At 55.2% G+C, this 15,887-nt stretch overlaps 1 protein-coding gene across 3 annotated transcripts in view; it reads right to left on the bottom strand.

Annotated features, from left to right (window-relative positions):
- The window catches only part of SCN5A (sodium voltage-gated channel alpha subunit 5), a 99,379-nt gene that overhangs the window by 67,653 nt on the left and 15,839 nt on the right, over window positions 1-15,887 (bottom strand). For all 3 annotated transcript variants that reach the window (XM_070492266.1, XM_070492265.1, XM_070492267.1), the window contains exons 2-5: window positions 15,507-15,831; window positions 12,899-13,016; window positions 5,175-5,265; window positions 3,688-3,816 (exon numbers count right to left, since the gene is read on the bottom strand). In XM_070492266.1, coding sequence (XP_070348367.1) covers window positions 3,688-3,816; window positions 5,175-5,265; window positions 12,899-13,016; window positions 15,507-15,779 — 611 coding nt within the window. In that variant the 5' untranslated portion in view covers window positions 15,780-15,831. The remainder of the gene's footprint in view (window positions 1-3,687; window positions 3,817-5,174; window positions 5,266-12,898; window positions 13,017-15,506; window positions 15,832-15,887) is intronic.

Below are 15,887 nucleotides of genomic sequence, written 5' to 3'. Positions count from 1 at the left end.
GATTTCCATAACAACCCCAGAAGGTGGGAGGGAGGCTGTGCTAACTAGCAGGTAATGCCCAGCTGGGAGGGGGCCCCACGAAGAGCTCCAGCTGGAGGGTTGCCTGGCAGGCTTCCTGGCACACCCCCCTGACCCTCCCACAGCCCCTAAATTGGGGGTGGGGAATCAGAAGCATCAGACTGCGGGTGCCTCTCCTGGTTACAAGTTAGGAGACTTGGTTTTAGTCCCAGTGTTGCTGCTAACTCATTCTATAACTTTGGGCAAGTGGTAGGCTCTCTCTGAGCCTCAGTTTCTCCATCTGTAAAACCAAGGGTGGGAAGGGGAATTTCATCGAATAGAACTTTTCTGCCACTCAAGGCTCCTCTGATTATCCTAGGCGTCCCATGTTATTGAACTGTTTTGGCTGTAGCATGATGTGTTTCACTGCATTACCGTAGCACTAATTCATTGTGTTCATAAGGCGGAATCTCTGTCAATCGGAGCTGCCAGGCAAGCCCAGTCCAGAGCACAAACCTACATTCCAATGGGTCCATGCGGCCCCCGGGGAACTGAGTGTGACATTTCTGTGAGATGCTCAGAGACGTGGAAACAGTCTGGTGGCCTCTGAGGCCCTGTTCTGCTTTGTCACCCCTGGTTCTGGTTCAGAGCGAAGGCAGGCAGGCCAGCCGTGGTGAGGATTACACACCTGCTCTGTGATGCTGAGCAGAAGGAGCGGGTCCCCACAGGATCTCATGGGGACTGAGACTGGGATTCTCTCCCCAAGCAGGACAGGAGGACGTGCTAAGGGCCTGAGGTCATGCAGAGCATCTCCCAGAGACATGGGCTGAAGACGGGCCGAAGCCTGGCCTCTGCTGTCAGACAAGGGGCCCAGCGCGACCCCTTTCCTGGGGTCTGGGAGTGTCACTTTTGTGACACAGTCCTGCTGAGGCTCCAGGATGGGAAGGTAGGGATGGATCAGGCAGACGCTGAGTCCTTTCCTGTGGAAGCTCCCTTCCTGTGACACCAGGCCCTCAGGGGCCCAGGGATCACAGCCCCCCTCCTCGAGGGCCCGGCCAGCAATCCTACTCCATTTCCAAGTCAGTGCAATAGCTCATGGCTCCGACATGAGAGTGCTCCCTCTCTCCTCAAACCTCAGACATGCCTCCCTACTCTGTGTTCTCGGCTGATGACCCTGCTTCTTATCACTGAGAAAATAGAAGCAATCAGAAGAGAAATTCCTTCTCTCATCATCTACTCTATCCAACACCACCTGAAATTCTGCCTGCCCTGCTCTTAAGGTCAAGGTTCCCCCCAGGCCCTGGATTCCCACCCCTCGGGACAGCTCAAGGGCTTTGCTCTGCAATTTGCCCCTCCTCCATCATCAGACTTCCCTTCTCTACTGGATCCTTTCCATCAGCCCGCAAAGATACCTCCAGATGTCTACACTTGCTCCACCTCGCCTCCTTCCACTCTCTCCAGCCCTGTCTAATCAGACGTATGTCCCTCAACCCACTGGAACCTGTCTTGTCAAGGTCATCAATGATCTTCACGTTGTCCACTCCAATGGCTGGTCCATTCTTGGTTCTCACCTTCCTCGGTCTCCTTGCCGTACCTTTCCAGTTGAATCACTCTGCTCTCTCCTGGTTTCCCTCCACCCTCCCTGGCAGTTCCCTCCAGTTTTCTTCACTCAATCCTCCTTCTTTCCTGACCTCGAGACCCTAGAGCATCCTTCAGTACAGTCCCCAGGCAGCTTCCCTTCTCTGGCTACACTCACTCCTAGGTGATGTCTTTCCAGTCTCCTGGCTTTAAATGCCATCTACATCCTGAGGGCTTCTAAATTTCTATTTCCACCTCGGACCACTTTCCTGAACTCCAGACTAAAATATCCAGACACCTACTCAATCTCTCACACCAGGTGCTTTCAAATTTAATACATTCCAAACTGGACTTTTGATTCTCTTCCTCCCTCAGCCAGCTCCTCCCACCTTTCTCCGTTTCAATGGGTGGTAACACCATTCACCCAGCTACTCAAGCCAAGAACCGCCTGGGGGTCTCCTGCCTGACCCACCTTCAAAGTACATCCAGAATCTGACCATGTCGCTCACCTTCTCCACTTGGACGCTGGTCCCAGCCACTGTCACCTCCCTCCTGGCTACTAAAACAGGCTCCTAACTGCTCTGCTTCCACCGTCACCTTCTACAGTCTCTTGTCCACACAGTAGCCAGGGCGAACTTCAGAGAATGTAAATCAGAGCACGTGACTCCCTGCTCTTAACCCCCACCTGGCTCTTACCTCCACCTCTAAGGCCGCACAACCTACCCCACCACTTTGCATCCTCATCTCCCACTGCTCTCTCCCTTGTTCACTTGGCTCTGCTTGGGCCTAAATCTACACTGGATTGGGGGCAAGTGGCAGCCTCTCTCTGATCCTCAGTTTCCCCAGCTGCAAAGTGGTGGGCTGGAGTCAGCTCACAGGGTACCTAGAAACAGGTTCTGATGCATTTTCTAGCCACCAGGTTCACTATCTAGTTTGAAAGCATCCCATGAGCAGGGCCCAGCTTCCCCCTCTGCTCTCTCCCTCACAGCAAGGCTGAGCTCACAGCAGGGCTGCTCATGTCTGGGTTAAATAAAGTCTTTGTCATGAATGGGTGGATTCAGTGAATCTGAGAGTCCTAGAAAGGAAGAGCTGAACTGAACCTCTTATACCACCTGGCCCAGCACCATCCTTTCACAAGTGGGGAAACTGAGGCTCTGCAAGGGCAGGGAATATAACCCTCACCATCTCTGCCTCTTGCCAAGGTGTGGAGCCCAGTCCTGCACACACTGGGTTCTCCACACACATCAGGCTTCCAGAAAGAGTTTGATGGCTCAGCCCTGACCACGAGTCCTGCACAGGAGACCCTCCCTGAGCAGCTGTCCCCACTAGAACACAGCAGCCACTGCCCGAGACAGCCGGAGTGCAACGCCTCAACCCAACCCCCCTGCAAGGGACTCCTAGGCAAGGGAGTGAGGTCTCAACCTGCACAGACCAGGCTGCGATGATGTTCACCTTCTGGCAGACTCAGTGTGTGTCCTTGGCCTCAGTTTGCTCATTTGGAAAATAGGGATCAAGAATCCCTATCCAGCCTACCTCCTCTGCTGGTGTGAGGACCCAATGGATCATGTCAGTGATCAGGTGCCATAAAATGTGCCAAACGTGGAGTCTATGAGCAGAGAGAGTAGACATGCTGGTGTGCCCGGCATGAGTTCCCAGGGAGGCCTGGTCACTTCTCCAGGCCCCTTCTCTTCCCTGCAGTTTCATCCTTAATCACCTTGGAGTCTGGTTACTGTTTCACAGTGGTCCAGAGATTTCAGGCCATAATACTGATTTCCCTTGTCAGAAAGGGCAGAGGATGCTAAACCAGAATCTTAATGATGTCCCTTGAGCACAGGGCTGCTGGAAAGCCACAGATGAGCCAGTGGACCTGACCACCGTGACCCACCTGAGCCACTTTGGACCCATCTCTCCCACTAGGATGAGCTGAGGGCCTCCATCCTGTCTCCTCCTGCTACAGCAGTCAGGAGGGCTGCCCTAAAGCCCCGAGCAGAGCTGCACGTGGACTGCCCCAGGGAGCTGAGAGGGCTTGGCAGCCCGGGGCCGAGAGTGGCACACACGCCCCTCAGGGTGGCCTGGGGTGGCACAGCATGGTGCAGCGAGCAAGGTACTTACGCCATGACAATCACGCTGAAGTCCAGCCAGTTCCACGGGTCCCGAAGAAAGGTGAATGCATGCAGGCAGAAGCCTCGAGCCAGAATCTTGACCAGAGACTCAAAGGTGTAAATGGCAGTGAAGGTGTACCTGGGGAGGAGAGACCGGCGGGGTTTCTCAGGAGGCCGAAGCCTACAGGCCAGGTTCGCCAGGTTCCCCACATGGCATGAGCCCCATGCAGCTCCTCTCTCAAGAGGCCCTCAGACCCCCGGAGGCTCTCTGCAACATCGCCATTGGCAGAGCTGGAGTTGGGGGCTGGAGCTTTATTCCAAACATCTGGCTAACTAATGCATCTTCCCCCTTGGTGATTTAGCATTGTTGAGTGCCTGCCATGAGCCCATCTGAACCCTCCACCTTCTCTCTCCTGGCTGTGTTGGTGTAAGAAGATGTTCCATCTACCCCCTCACCCCAGCCCTGGGGGTCCATGTACATAGGCATCTGGTGGCCACCGTGGAACAGTAAGGACACTCAGAGTCACGGCCCCTCACCCTCGTTTGTGGGTCCTCAGGCAGCTAGTGATGGGAGCATGGTCTGTCCTCAACCGCCTACAGGTAGGTGTGGGCACAGCTGTCTGCCTTGGGCTTGGAAAGGGGGTTAATGTTCTAATACTGACGGCTGGCTGGGGGCCTTTTCTCTCTGCCCGGGATGGGCTGAAGAATCCCAAATGCCTGGATGCCGGGACTGTGGCCCAGAGGGCTGGAATGGGAGAGGGCCACACCCACACTGCTTCCCAGGTCTCAGCTGCTGGCTGTGGGCCCTGGTTTTGGTAAGAGAGGCTGTCCCTAACATTCTGTCGGTCCTCTCAAGACAGGAGCCAACTGCACCAAGGGCCTCTCAGCTCTGCTTAGAACCTGGGGGTGAGGTACTTTCATTTGGGAAGAGAGGACCAGAAATAGTTCTCTAAAACTGCACAAATGGTTTGAGGCGGGACTTGGGGACAAAAAGGCAGCAGAGTGTGGTAAAAGTGGGGAGATCTCTGGGCCTTTCTCAGTGGCCACACCTCCTGGCTGCATGGTTTTGGGCAAGTAACTTCTCCAGTTCTCAGTCTCTTCATCTGTCACATGGGGAGAGTGGCTGTGCCTTCCCTGTGGAGCTGCCGTGAGGGTTAAAGGAGATGCTGCTTATTGTTCTATGATCGCGCTGGCATGCACTAAGGGCTCAATAAATTATTATTATTTCAGAGCCTTCTCCAAGGTCATCAATACTCTTTAGAGTGTGACAGGGAGACATCCCCACTTTGCCAACCTAGAGAGCTTCCTCCCCTGAGGGCACAGCTCAAAGCCAGAAGTTGGCAGGCCTGGGAGTAGAGAAGGAGGGTAGGGGCTTGGCCAAGGGACCCCAGGTGGGTGAGTCCCTGGGCCTCTTTTGGGGTGACTTTAGGGGCTACAGTATGGAATGGAAAAGGGAGGACAGAAGGGGCCAGCTGGAGAGGCCCTAAAGATACTCACTCGACATACTTGGTCCAGGGTGGAGGGTCGTGCTGGGCCATGAACACGCAGTTGGTCAGGATGGTGCACATGATGAGCATGCTGAAGAGCGTGGCGAGGGTCAAGGAAAGCTGCGTGTAGGGGGCCAGCTGGCCACTGCTGCCAGAGGGGCCTGGCCCTGGGGTTGTCACTGCCAGGCCAGTGCTGCCAGATCAATGCAACAGGGGCTCCAAGGAGACACACTTGGGCTGTGCCAACCTCTCCCCACCGAGGCTGGCCTCTGTCCCCTCCCTGGCACTTGCAGCTGGACAGCTGCTCTGCTCCACAGCCCCTGGCAGGGACCAGATACCTGAATTCGCCCCTTTGGCAGGGTCCCCTGGAGGGTCCATCCTGGAGGGAAGGGAGGAAGGGCCGACCCCCAGACATCAGAGATTTAATCCTGGAGCCACACAGGAGTGCTGTCCTCAGCCACAATGGAGGGAGAGGCATTTATAAACTGTTCCTCAGGGGCCAGTGTGGGAGAGGAAGGCCATGGGGCAGGGCTCCGAGTCCCCTCCCCACTTCTTTAGGAGCCACTCAGGCTGAACTCTGGCTTAGGACTTCTCTGAAAAGCTGTTCTCCTGCCAAAACTTAGACATCTTGTGAGAACACACTGCCCCTGGGGGAGGCAGGTGCTGCTTCCTGACTTTGCGCATGCTCCTCACGCCTGTCCTCTGCTCCACCTGATGTACTCCTTCTCTTCCTCCAAGAAACCCCTCAGCAGAAGCACCCCTCAGCAGGAGCACCCCCAGCAGGAGGATCCCCTCCCCGAGCAACCTGCCCTGACCTCGGTTGCTGCAGCCCCTGCACCCCCAGGGCACGGGGCATCCCCTTCTCATTGCAAGGTTGCTCACTGAATGGCAATGTCCACCTGTCCCTCACCAGCAGGGGAGCTCTTCAAATGCTGGGACTGTCTTGGGCATCCTTCTGGGCCTTTGACCTTGAATTGAACTACCCGAGGCCTTGTCTGACCCCTGACTCTTTGGCTACAAGTCCTAGCTGCTGCTTTTGGCTGGACGAAGCTCTGATCTTCACAGCCTCCTTCACCTCTGCAAGGCCTGCTGAGAAGCAAGGGACAGACGCTCAGTCTCTTGTGGGCTGGGATCCCCCAAGGGCTTGGCTGAGAACAGGGACACTCTGTTGCCCTCACAAATCCCCTCCCCAGCCAGAGAGGAGAGGCTGGGCCTCCCAAGCCCTGCCTGCGGCTGCCCCCAGGCTCACCACACCACCCCAGCCTCAACCCCAAGCGCAGCAGCAGCCGCCAGCTCTGTGATCCCTCAGGCTGCCCGGGAGCTGCAATAATTGAGCTCCAGGGGCCTGCCTCTTTCCTCTCTACCAGAGCTCCACCCTCTTCCATTGCCTGGCTCAAACTCAGGCCCGAGGGGAGTCAGCCTGGAGACTGGGCTGAACTCAAGTACTGACTTCTAAGTAGGGGGTGCCCCAGCTGGGGAGAGACGTGAGGCCTCTCAAGGAATCCAGGTGGATGTCCTCCATACCTCCAGGCCTACTTCTAGGCAACCAGGCAATAGCAGACCAAACCCAGCCCCCAGTTTATAATAAATTCTCTGAATTCTCATCTGACATTGGGCTTTGGGAACCCCTCTTAGTCAAACCAGAGTTGCTCAGCTCAGAAACCATGGCCCCAGGAAGCCTTGATTTCTCCCTGGCCAGAGAGACCTCTCCTGGCATCGCGGTCCCTCCCTCAGCTTGGCATCTGCCCATCCCTCTGGGGGTCTCCATGGCAGGTCTCTCTCCTTCTCCAGCTTTCAAGGGCAGGATCAGATACACATCTCAGTATCCCTTCTCCCTTACACACACACACGTTCCCCACACCCGGGCTCTGTGCCAAGGCTTTCCTTGCTGGGCAGACAGTTAACGAACCCCTCAACCAGCCTTTATTCATCCCCACAGATCCATTGCTAAATCATCTACTGAGGATCCCAGATGATTCCTGAAATATGAAAGTAATGATGCTAAGAGCAAATATTTACTGAGCCCTTCCCAGGTGCAAGGCTCTGCTCTCCATATCCACTAACTAATTCAATTCTCCCAACAACCCATGAGGGGGGACTTCGTCTCCATTTCACAGACAAGGAGATGGAGGCACCGTGAGGTTAAGTTAAAGGATACTATATTAAGAAGAATAACAGCCCCCCAAAGACGACCACATCCTAACCCCTGGAAACTGTGAGTGTTACTTTACACGGCAAAAGGGACTCTGCAGATGTGATTAAATTAAGGATCTTGAGATGTGGAGATTATCCGGGATTATCTGGGGGGGCCCAATGTCATCACAGGGTCCTCAGAAGTGAAAGAGGGTGGCAGGAGAGTCAGCATCAGAGGGACGCACGTGAGAAAGACTCCGCCAGCTGTTGCTGGCTTTGCAGACAGAAGGGGACCATAAGCCATGTAGATTCCAGAAACTGGAAAAGCCTAGAAAACAGTTTCTTCCCTGGAGCCTCCAGGAAGGAAGGCCTGCAGACACCTTGACTTTAGCCCAGGGAGACCTTTTTGGATTCTGACCTCCGGAACCGTGAGATGCTAAATTTGTGTTGTTTCGAGCCACTAAATTTGTGGTCATTTGTGACAGCTGCCACAGAAAACCACTCCAGGTACAAAGCTGGCCCATGGCAGAGCCCGCTCTGAGCCCTGGATGACCCAGCGCAAGCCTCCACTCTGAGCCCTGCTGTGGCACTGTCTGCACGATGACACCCAAGGTCGTTGGTCCATTCCCCTGCCTCCAGACTGAAGGGCCTGCGTGAGTCGCACTGCGCAGGCTCCCATCTGCCAAGTGGGAATGCGATCTCACACCTGGACTCTGCCACCCACGGGACAGTATGAAAACCAAATGAGTGAAGGGCTCCGTAAAGTGTGAGCAGACTGCCACCCAGGAGGAGGAATGGAACTGTCATTTTGCAGAACAAACCTCACCTGAGCGTGTGTGCCTGGCCCTGTGTGAGAGACAGGGAGGCATCTGAGCCACTGAACTGCTCCCAGATGGGATGTTATGAGAATCCAGACCCGCCTCTGGCTGGACTGGGCAGGAAGGCTTCCCAGAGGAGGCATTTAGACAGGCACTGAAGGCCAGCTAGGGTTCCTCCAGCAATCAGTCAGCCCAGCTGGTCACGGCGAAGCAGGCTGGGCTGAGGACTGGGGAGACCCCCTCCCTGTGGAGTCAAGCCTCTCTGGGCTGTAGGCAGAGTGCTCACAGCTCTCATTAGAGTAAAGAAAAGGCCCCTCGGCAGAAAGCAGTGGTGTGGGCAGGCTGCCTGGGACCAGAGGACTTGGCTGGACACAGACAAGGTGAGCTGAACTCTAACACAGAGACTTAGGGAAGAGACACAGCAGACAGCCCTTCTGAGTCCTGAAAGACAGGGCCTGGGTTGAATGGTGGGAAATAACAGGAGCCACCTGTCTGGGTTTTGGCTTTCCAGACATAGCAATGGCTTAGGGTGAGATGCGGCAGACTCTAGTCTCTGCCACTTGGTGTCCAAAGCCCTGCCTGGCTCTCCTGGCCTTGAGGACAGCCCTTCACTATCCCCAGTCACTCCTGTGTATGTGTGTGCCCGTGTATATGCATGTGTGTCATCTCTTCCTCCCTAGACTGAACCTCTAGTCCTTGTGACTCTCCCCAAAGCGTCCCCAGGTGCCCCATGGAGCCAAGCACACAGCCAATACCAGAGAGATGAGCCAAGTGCACTCCTGGCCAGGGCACACCTGTTTGCCCTGCCTGGTAGTTTCAGACTGATGACTGAGCGGGTCCCATGTGTAGGCAGAGGCAAAGGCCAGCTCTCCAGGCCTGAGCTCAGCTGAACATCTTCGATCTTGTCGTGTCATTGTCCCCAACACCCACTCCCAGCCTCATAATTAAAATGCCAGCAAGGACTGCCTGCATGGTTTGTGGGGAATGACTGAAACTTGGCCTGCCTGTCTTCACTCCCCAAGAAGTGAAAAAACTCCCAAAGAGAAGGGAATTAACTGTGGGGGGTACTTTCAGATATTTGTGCTATTAAATGAACATGCACACATATACACACACACACACACACACAAACATGTGGTTTGATTGCCCATTTGAATCTGCTAGAGGAACGTGGGAGGATTTTGTGAACAGATCCTGCGCACCCAGGAAGGCACAATGCTTCTCGGCGTGAGCGTGAGGCCTCTGGATGTGACTACAGCGGAATGGGGAGTTCAGTTGGTTCCTTCTATTTAATCCTGGCAGGAACACGTTCTGCAGGATTATAACAAAAATATACAGGAAAAAATAATTCTGCATGCCCATATTTACTTTTTAGGCAACTTCCCAGGGATGCATTGCAAGCGTGGAGCACAGAGCAAAGCCAACTGAATTATCCTGCACTTGCTGGCATGTCACTGTGAACGTGTGGATGGTGGCAAGTGAGCAGGTTTTCTTTCTGCCTGGTGGCAGATTTCTTGAGAGCAGGGACTGCATTTCCGCCCCCTTTTAAGGTTGTCTTCGCCCCTCCGGCCCTTTTGAAAGGGCCTGGCACAGAACTGTGCATGTGTGGGAACTCAGATGTTTGAGTGGATATAAAAATGTAAGCCAACAATGAGTATAGACTTTTGGATTTGGAAGATGAAAAAGTTCTAGAGATCTATTGCACAACGAGCATGTGGTTAACACGACTGTACTACACACATAAAAATGGTTAAGATGGCTGGGGGCTGGCTCCATGGCTGAGTAGTTAAAGTTCTGCACGTTCCACTTCGGTGGCCTGGGTTTGCAGGTTCGGATCCTGGGCACGGACCTGCTCCACTCATCAGCCATGCTGTGGTGGTGTCCCACATACAAGATAGAGGAAGACTGGCACAGGTGTTAGTTCAGGGCTAATCTTCCTCAAGCAAACAAAGAGGAAGGTTGGCAATGGATGTTAGCTCAGAGTGAATCTTCCTCACCAAAAAAGAAAAAAATTGGTGAAGATGGCAAATTTTATGTTACGTGCTTTTTATCACAGTAAGAAAAACATGTAAGCAGAGTGAAAGTTCACAATTCACGACTCAAAAAAGTTCATAATGCAACATGAAATCTGTGTGTGTTAGCAAGGCATAGTGACTACTTATGGGCATGGAATTTCTTTTTGGGGTAATGAAAATGTTCTGGAATTAGATAGCAGTGATGTTCGTGCAACTATATAAATACACTCAACTCCACTGAATTGTAACTTTAAAATGGTAAATTTTATGATATGTGAATTATATCTCCATTACAAAAGAGAGAAATGCATGGAGAGCGTGTAGATTCCTACACTGATGATTCTGGTCTGGACAGGGCTAAGAGTCTGCATTTTTAACAAACTTCCCAGGTGAGTCTAAGGTGGCCTTCACAGATGACACTTGGAAACAACTGCCCTAGGGCAGTGTGCGCACAAATCATGGGGACCTTGCTGAAACCACGTCCTGGGGTGGGGTCGGAGATTCGGCAGTTCCTACAAGATCCTTGTGATGCTGATGCTTCTGGTCTGTGTACCACACTTTGAATGGCAGGTTCAAGGGCACACAGGAGGCTCCCAAACCCCACAGATCTCGGCCCTTCCTCTCCCCCAGTGTCCCCTGAACCCACTAAGGGGCGCTGTTGAGGGCCCACAGTATGCTCCCATCCCCAGGCAGTGGAGTGTCAAGGCAGCTGCAGGCAGCCCAGCACAGGGCCTCACTGAGGCAGAGCCACTTCCCTGGGGCAGCTGCCCTGGGGGACACAGGCTGGCTCAGAGTCCTCAGGGACTGTGGGTGAAGCCAGCACCTCACAGCCTCAGAGCCACTGCTTAATGGACCCCCTGGCCAGGCTGGGGACTCCAGTGCCCCCACCGCCTCCCTCGACCACCTGCCTCGTGGCCTCATCCGCCCCATGGCGCAGTCCAGGGTCTTGCAGGAACCCTGGGGCTGCTGCTGCATCCCTGGGGGCCGCTGTGGCTGCCAAACAGTGCTGGGTTGGTTAGATACGGGGAGGAGAAGCCCCAGGTGGGAGCTGGAGCATGCTTTCACGGAGGCCATGCCCCTGGAGTGCTGCCGGAGACAGGCTCAGAGTGAGAAAGGAGGCTGGCCTTTCCTCCTCCCGCTGCACAGCTCTCACCAGGCTGTGCCCACCCGCAGGCAGGAATGACAACTACTCATGTGGCTGTCTCATCACTCTTAGGGAACTGTAAAATTCCCAAAGGGGTAAGGACAGGCTCTTATTCAGCTCGATACCCCCAAGGTGCCCAGTAAAGTGCCTGGCACTTACAGGGAGCTCGGAAACAGTGTCAGAATGGCTCAAAATTAAATATAGAACCACTGTTGCTTCACAAAGTAAGATGCGGCTGTGAATGGCAGGCTGCCCCCTCAATGGAGCCCCTCCCTAAGGTATCTGCCACCCTAGAAACCACTCTGCTGATGCCACAGCCACGAGCTGTGGGGGGTTTTCCCGGACACACATGTTTCTCAGGAGCCCCTGAGAAAAGCAGCAGTGAGCTGGAAGAGGGAAGAGAGCATCTGCATGCAGAGAACACATGCAGCACCGAATGCCTCCAATTAACCCCTGGGGTGAGGATCAGGCCCTGGGGCCCAGGGGGCAGAAAGTGGAACCAGGAAGGAGCCTCCCTCATCCCTGCCTGGACAGAAAACTTCCTGAGCATCAGCACCGGTCTCGGTTCCTCAGTCCCTTGCTGGGCAGCCGTTTTCCTGAAGCCTTCTTCCCTGCCCAGAGGTTGATGGCTGAGGTCTCTACCTTGGCCTCCGAAAAGGTTGGTCCAGAGTAGGCAATTGAGGGGTGACCCCGGGAAGCCCTATCGGGCCAGCCACACACACACAACCAATCACACGGCTGAGCCCAGCAGCACTGATTCGATTAACAGCAGAGCCAGCTGCCAGCCAGAGGAAGGGCTGCCCAGGCCGTCACAATAACACACAGATGCCTGACCCTACAGCTGGACACCAGCCCGCCCTGAGAGGCTCCATCTGTGGGGCCCCTTTCCTGAAGTTGGGAGGACAGCTGTGATTGGGTCGTGGCACACACGACCTGAATGAGGCCCTCTAAAGCCCAAAGACCAGGACTGTCCCTTATTACACTGCTGCACCCCAACTGCTCTCCTCCGCAGCCTGCAGCTTTTTTAGCTGTGATTTATATAATTTAATGCTAACCAAAGTTCTCTGAGATACTCTGAAACTGCAAACATTTTGTCAACACTTAATCAAAAAGCAAGTGTTTCCACCCGTGAGAGATGCCCATGTCTGAATAAGCTGAGGTCTTTATTGGGAGGTGGTTTCTCCTTGGCTGAGCCCCCGCGACCTGCTTGAGGTCCCCCAAAGTGGGCAGGGAGATGCAGGGCCAAGCCGGCGCAGTGGGAGGGGACATCTGGAGCCAATATCAGAGCCAGGGGACACTGATAGGCTTCATTTCTTCTGGAGTCCTCAGTAGCTTAACCTCCATGACTTTCTCTCCTGAAGAATCAGAGCAGGGTTTCCCAAACTTGCATGTGCCCAAGAAGCCCTGGGATCACGTTAAAATGCAGATGCTGATTCGGCAGGTCTGGGGCGGGGTCTGAAAGTCTGCATTTCTAAGCAGCTCCCTGGTGATGACTGTGCTGCTTGTCTGAGGACCAGCCTGGAACTGGCACCACCCTTAGCCCTAAACACCCTGCCCATACCCACCCCAAACCCCATGTGAGGCTAGAGGGTCCACACAGCATGGACTCACTGCAAAGGATATGAATGGACCAGAATCTTCACGGCCGCTCTCCGGATGGGGTGGAAGGGACTGAGGACATACAAGGCATTGGTGGCACTGAACCGGAAGATGGTCTTGCCTTTATTCAGCACGATGAATGTCTGTGGACAGAGGCCTGCTTTAGGTGGGAGTGGCAGCCCCAGGGCCCTGATGGGGAGAGGATTCTAGGGGACAGCTGTTGGCTCAGAGCCCTAGAATCCTAGTCAGAGTTCCCTGGCTAAGGTGTGGGATGGAAGGAAGTGAGAGACTGAGGGAGCGGTAGGGGTGGGGGTGGGGGGGGGGCAGCCAGCACATTCAGCAGGTCAGTGGACCCTCGATGGGTGGCCCATGGCTGGGGTGGGATGAGGTCAAGTTTAGGGGAATGTCAGGTTGATGGAATTTAGTTTAGTTTTAAAATTACAGTCCCAACAAGAAGGGGCCTTTCGTGATTGTCACAGCAGAGGCCAGGACCCAGCTGATGCCCCCTTCTTCCCCTTCTCCCTTCTGACCGCTCCCCACCCTGTGTAGCTTCCCCACCAGGCCCAGTGGGGAGTGAGGGAGCTGGGTAAGCCAGGAAAACTAATGGGTAAGGAGCAGAGAACAAAAAAATGTAGACCCAAGCCCAGGAGAAGCTTTCTCTGGGACCTCATCTCTTGGAGGGTAGGACAGATGTCAGGTGCATACCACCTGAGAGTAGACAACCTAGTATCTCCCCCTGGAGGGATCATGAGCAGCCCAAGGTAGACCCCGTTCCCAAGCTTCCAGATGACACTGCCTACACAGCACGAGGGGGCATGGGAATGGACAAAGAGTGCTGGAGGCTGAGCCATGTGCCCATCAAGTGGGCCATGTTTGGGCCAGATGCAGCCCCTGAGGACAGCAGTTGGTCCTCCTCTGCCCAGGTTAGGGTGCGCACAGCCGAGGTGGCACAGCTCTGGGGTCTTGCTTCTCCGAGGGTTGGGCTGGTGAGACAAGGTTCTATTTAATCTGGGCTGGGGAGACAAGCTGACCAGACCTATCAGGACCAGAAGTTCTGCTGTGGTGCTTGCATCACCCGGGGGGACTGCAGACAGTGTGGCCCGGGGCCAGCAAGGAGAGACAGGTTAGAGATAGAATCATACCTGGGCCATGGTTCAAGTACTCTCAGACCCAGGGACAAGGGAGAGTCTCCTTGACTCCTTCCATGCTCAACTACCACCAGCCCCCAAAAGCTGAGCCCAGCCCTGACCTCACCCTCAACCGGGTCCCCCTGCCTGGCCCAGTTAACTCCAATCTAATTACCACTTTGACTGGCCGCTGAAACCTTGACTTGCCACCAGCTGTAGCTCTAACTCCAACCCTAATTCTTACTTCCAGCTCTGACCAACCATGACCTAGGCCCACCCATCCTGACTAATCCCAACTTTCAGCCTAACTCTGACCCCAACTGTGGCCTCAGCTGCCGACCCTGACCCCACCTGAGTCATGTGAACCAGGGGTAGGAAGCAGGACCAAGTTCAAGGTCTCCTCTCCCAGCTGTGCAGAGAGACTGGGTGGGTTTTCCCTTCCCCCACTCACCCACGTACGTGCACACACACACACAGACAATTGTGCACCACGCCCACTGTCAGACTCTTGGTCTCCTAAATGCACAGTCACACACACACTCAGGGGCCTGGTGACACAGACACACAGCACTCCCACCTGCCATATTCTCACACGCGCCCTGTGCACACTGAATCCGCCTGCCCTCCAGTGTGTCCTCAGCCCTGGTACTGACAGCAGTAAGGTGAGCAGCCACAACCTCCTGAGTCTTCTGGGGAAAGGCCTCGTCCAAATCAAACCCCCTTCCTCCAACAGCGAGGCCTGACACGTGGGCAGTTGGGTTGGGGACCAGGCCTCTGCAGGAGCCCTGTGTGCCTATGGTCTGGCAGCAGGTGGGGCAGGGCACACAGTCCTGAGAGGTGAGGCCAGGGCAGGGGACCCAGATGGGGGAATTACCTCCGGGGTAGAAATCCATGCTAGGAGGAAACCTGAGTCACCCTGCTCGAGTGGACAAAAGCCACTTCGTCTCCCTACACTCAGGAGGGACAATGGCAGAACAGCCTCCCTCCCCACCCATCTCAGATTTCCCATCGCCAGCCTGCAAGGCCCAGGGAGCTGCCGCCGTGGCCCCTAGCCTGAGCCAGCCTGGCACAGCCAAGGCCCAGCAAGTTCTCCGGGGCGGGGGTGGGGGCTACACGCTGTCTCTGGTTAGGAGAGGGGATCACATGCTGTGCTCTGGGGCCCAAACTCCTCTCAGGAGAGGACTCAGGGCCTGACTCCGATTCACACACACCATGGGACACAGGAGTCCTCCAGAGGTGAAGCCTAACCACAGATGATTCCCCAAGGAGGTACTCCACAAGGAGGCAGGAGATCAACCACGGCTGCCCTCTTTCTTTCCTCATACCAAACCTCAGGCTGCACAGTTCTGGCCTTTTATTCTGGAGCTCTAAAATCAAGGTGACTGGAATCTAGAGCACCAGTGACTCACTTCCCAAAGCCCGGAGAGCCCACCCCAAACAGAGCCCCACGTGGAGGCAAAGCCCTCTCCCCGTCTGCTGTGTTGACAGGGGGTGGGTGGCAGTCACCTTTTGGGTGCTATAGAAGGGGTCCAGGTCCTCCAGGGGCTCCCCGATGAGTTCTCGGGGCGGGTTGCCATAGAGATCAGGCAGCTTTTTGGAGGCCTGCAGGTCCAGCTGGGGCCGGGGAGCCTCCTCCTCGGGCAGTCCCTCACGGCTCTCCTGTGAGGCGGCCAAGCCCCGGGCTTGCTTCTCTGCCATGCGCTTCTCGATGGCTGCCAGGGACTCCCGGGTGAACCTTCGGAAGCTGCTGGTGCCCCGAGGTAACAGGAAGTCTGCCATCTTCTCATCCTGCTTCTGGGGCACAGGCTGTCCTCACGCTGCCTGTGGGAAGCTGGAAGACACAGACACCCAGCCTCATGCTCCTCCCAGGGCCAGAGGGCAGGGTGG

This window comes from Equus asinus, chromosome 21 (assembly GCF_041296235.1).
Source record: "Equus asinus isolate D_3611 breed Donkey chromosome 21, EquAss-T2T_v2, whole genome shotgun sequence".
Lineage (NCBI taxonomy): Eukaryota > Metazoa > Chordata > Mammalia > Perissodactyla > Equidae > Equus > Equus asinus.
Note: the sequence above shows the minus strand (reverse complement) of the source record. Positions and strands in the feature narration are given on the sequence as shown.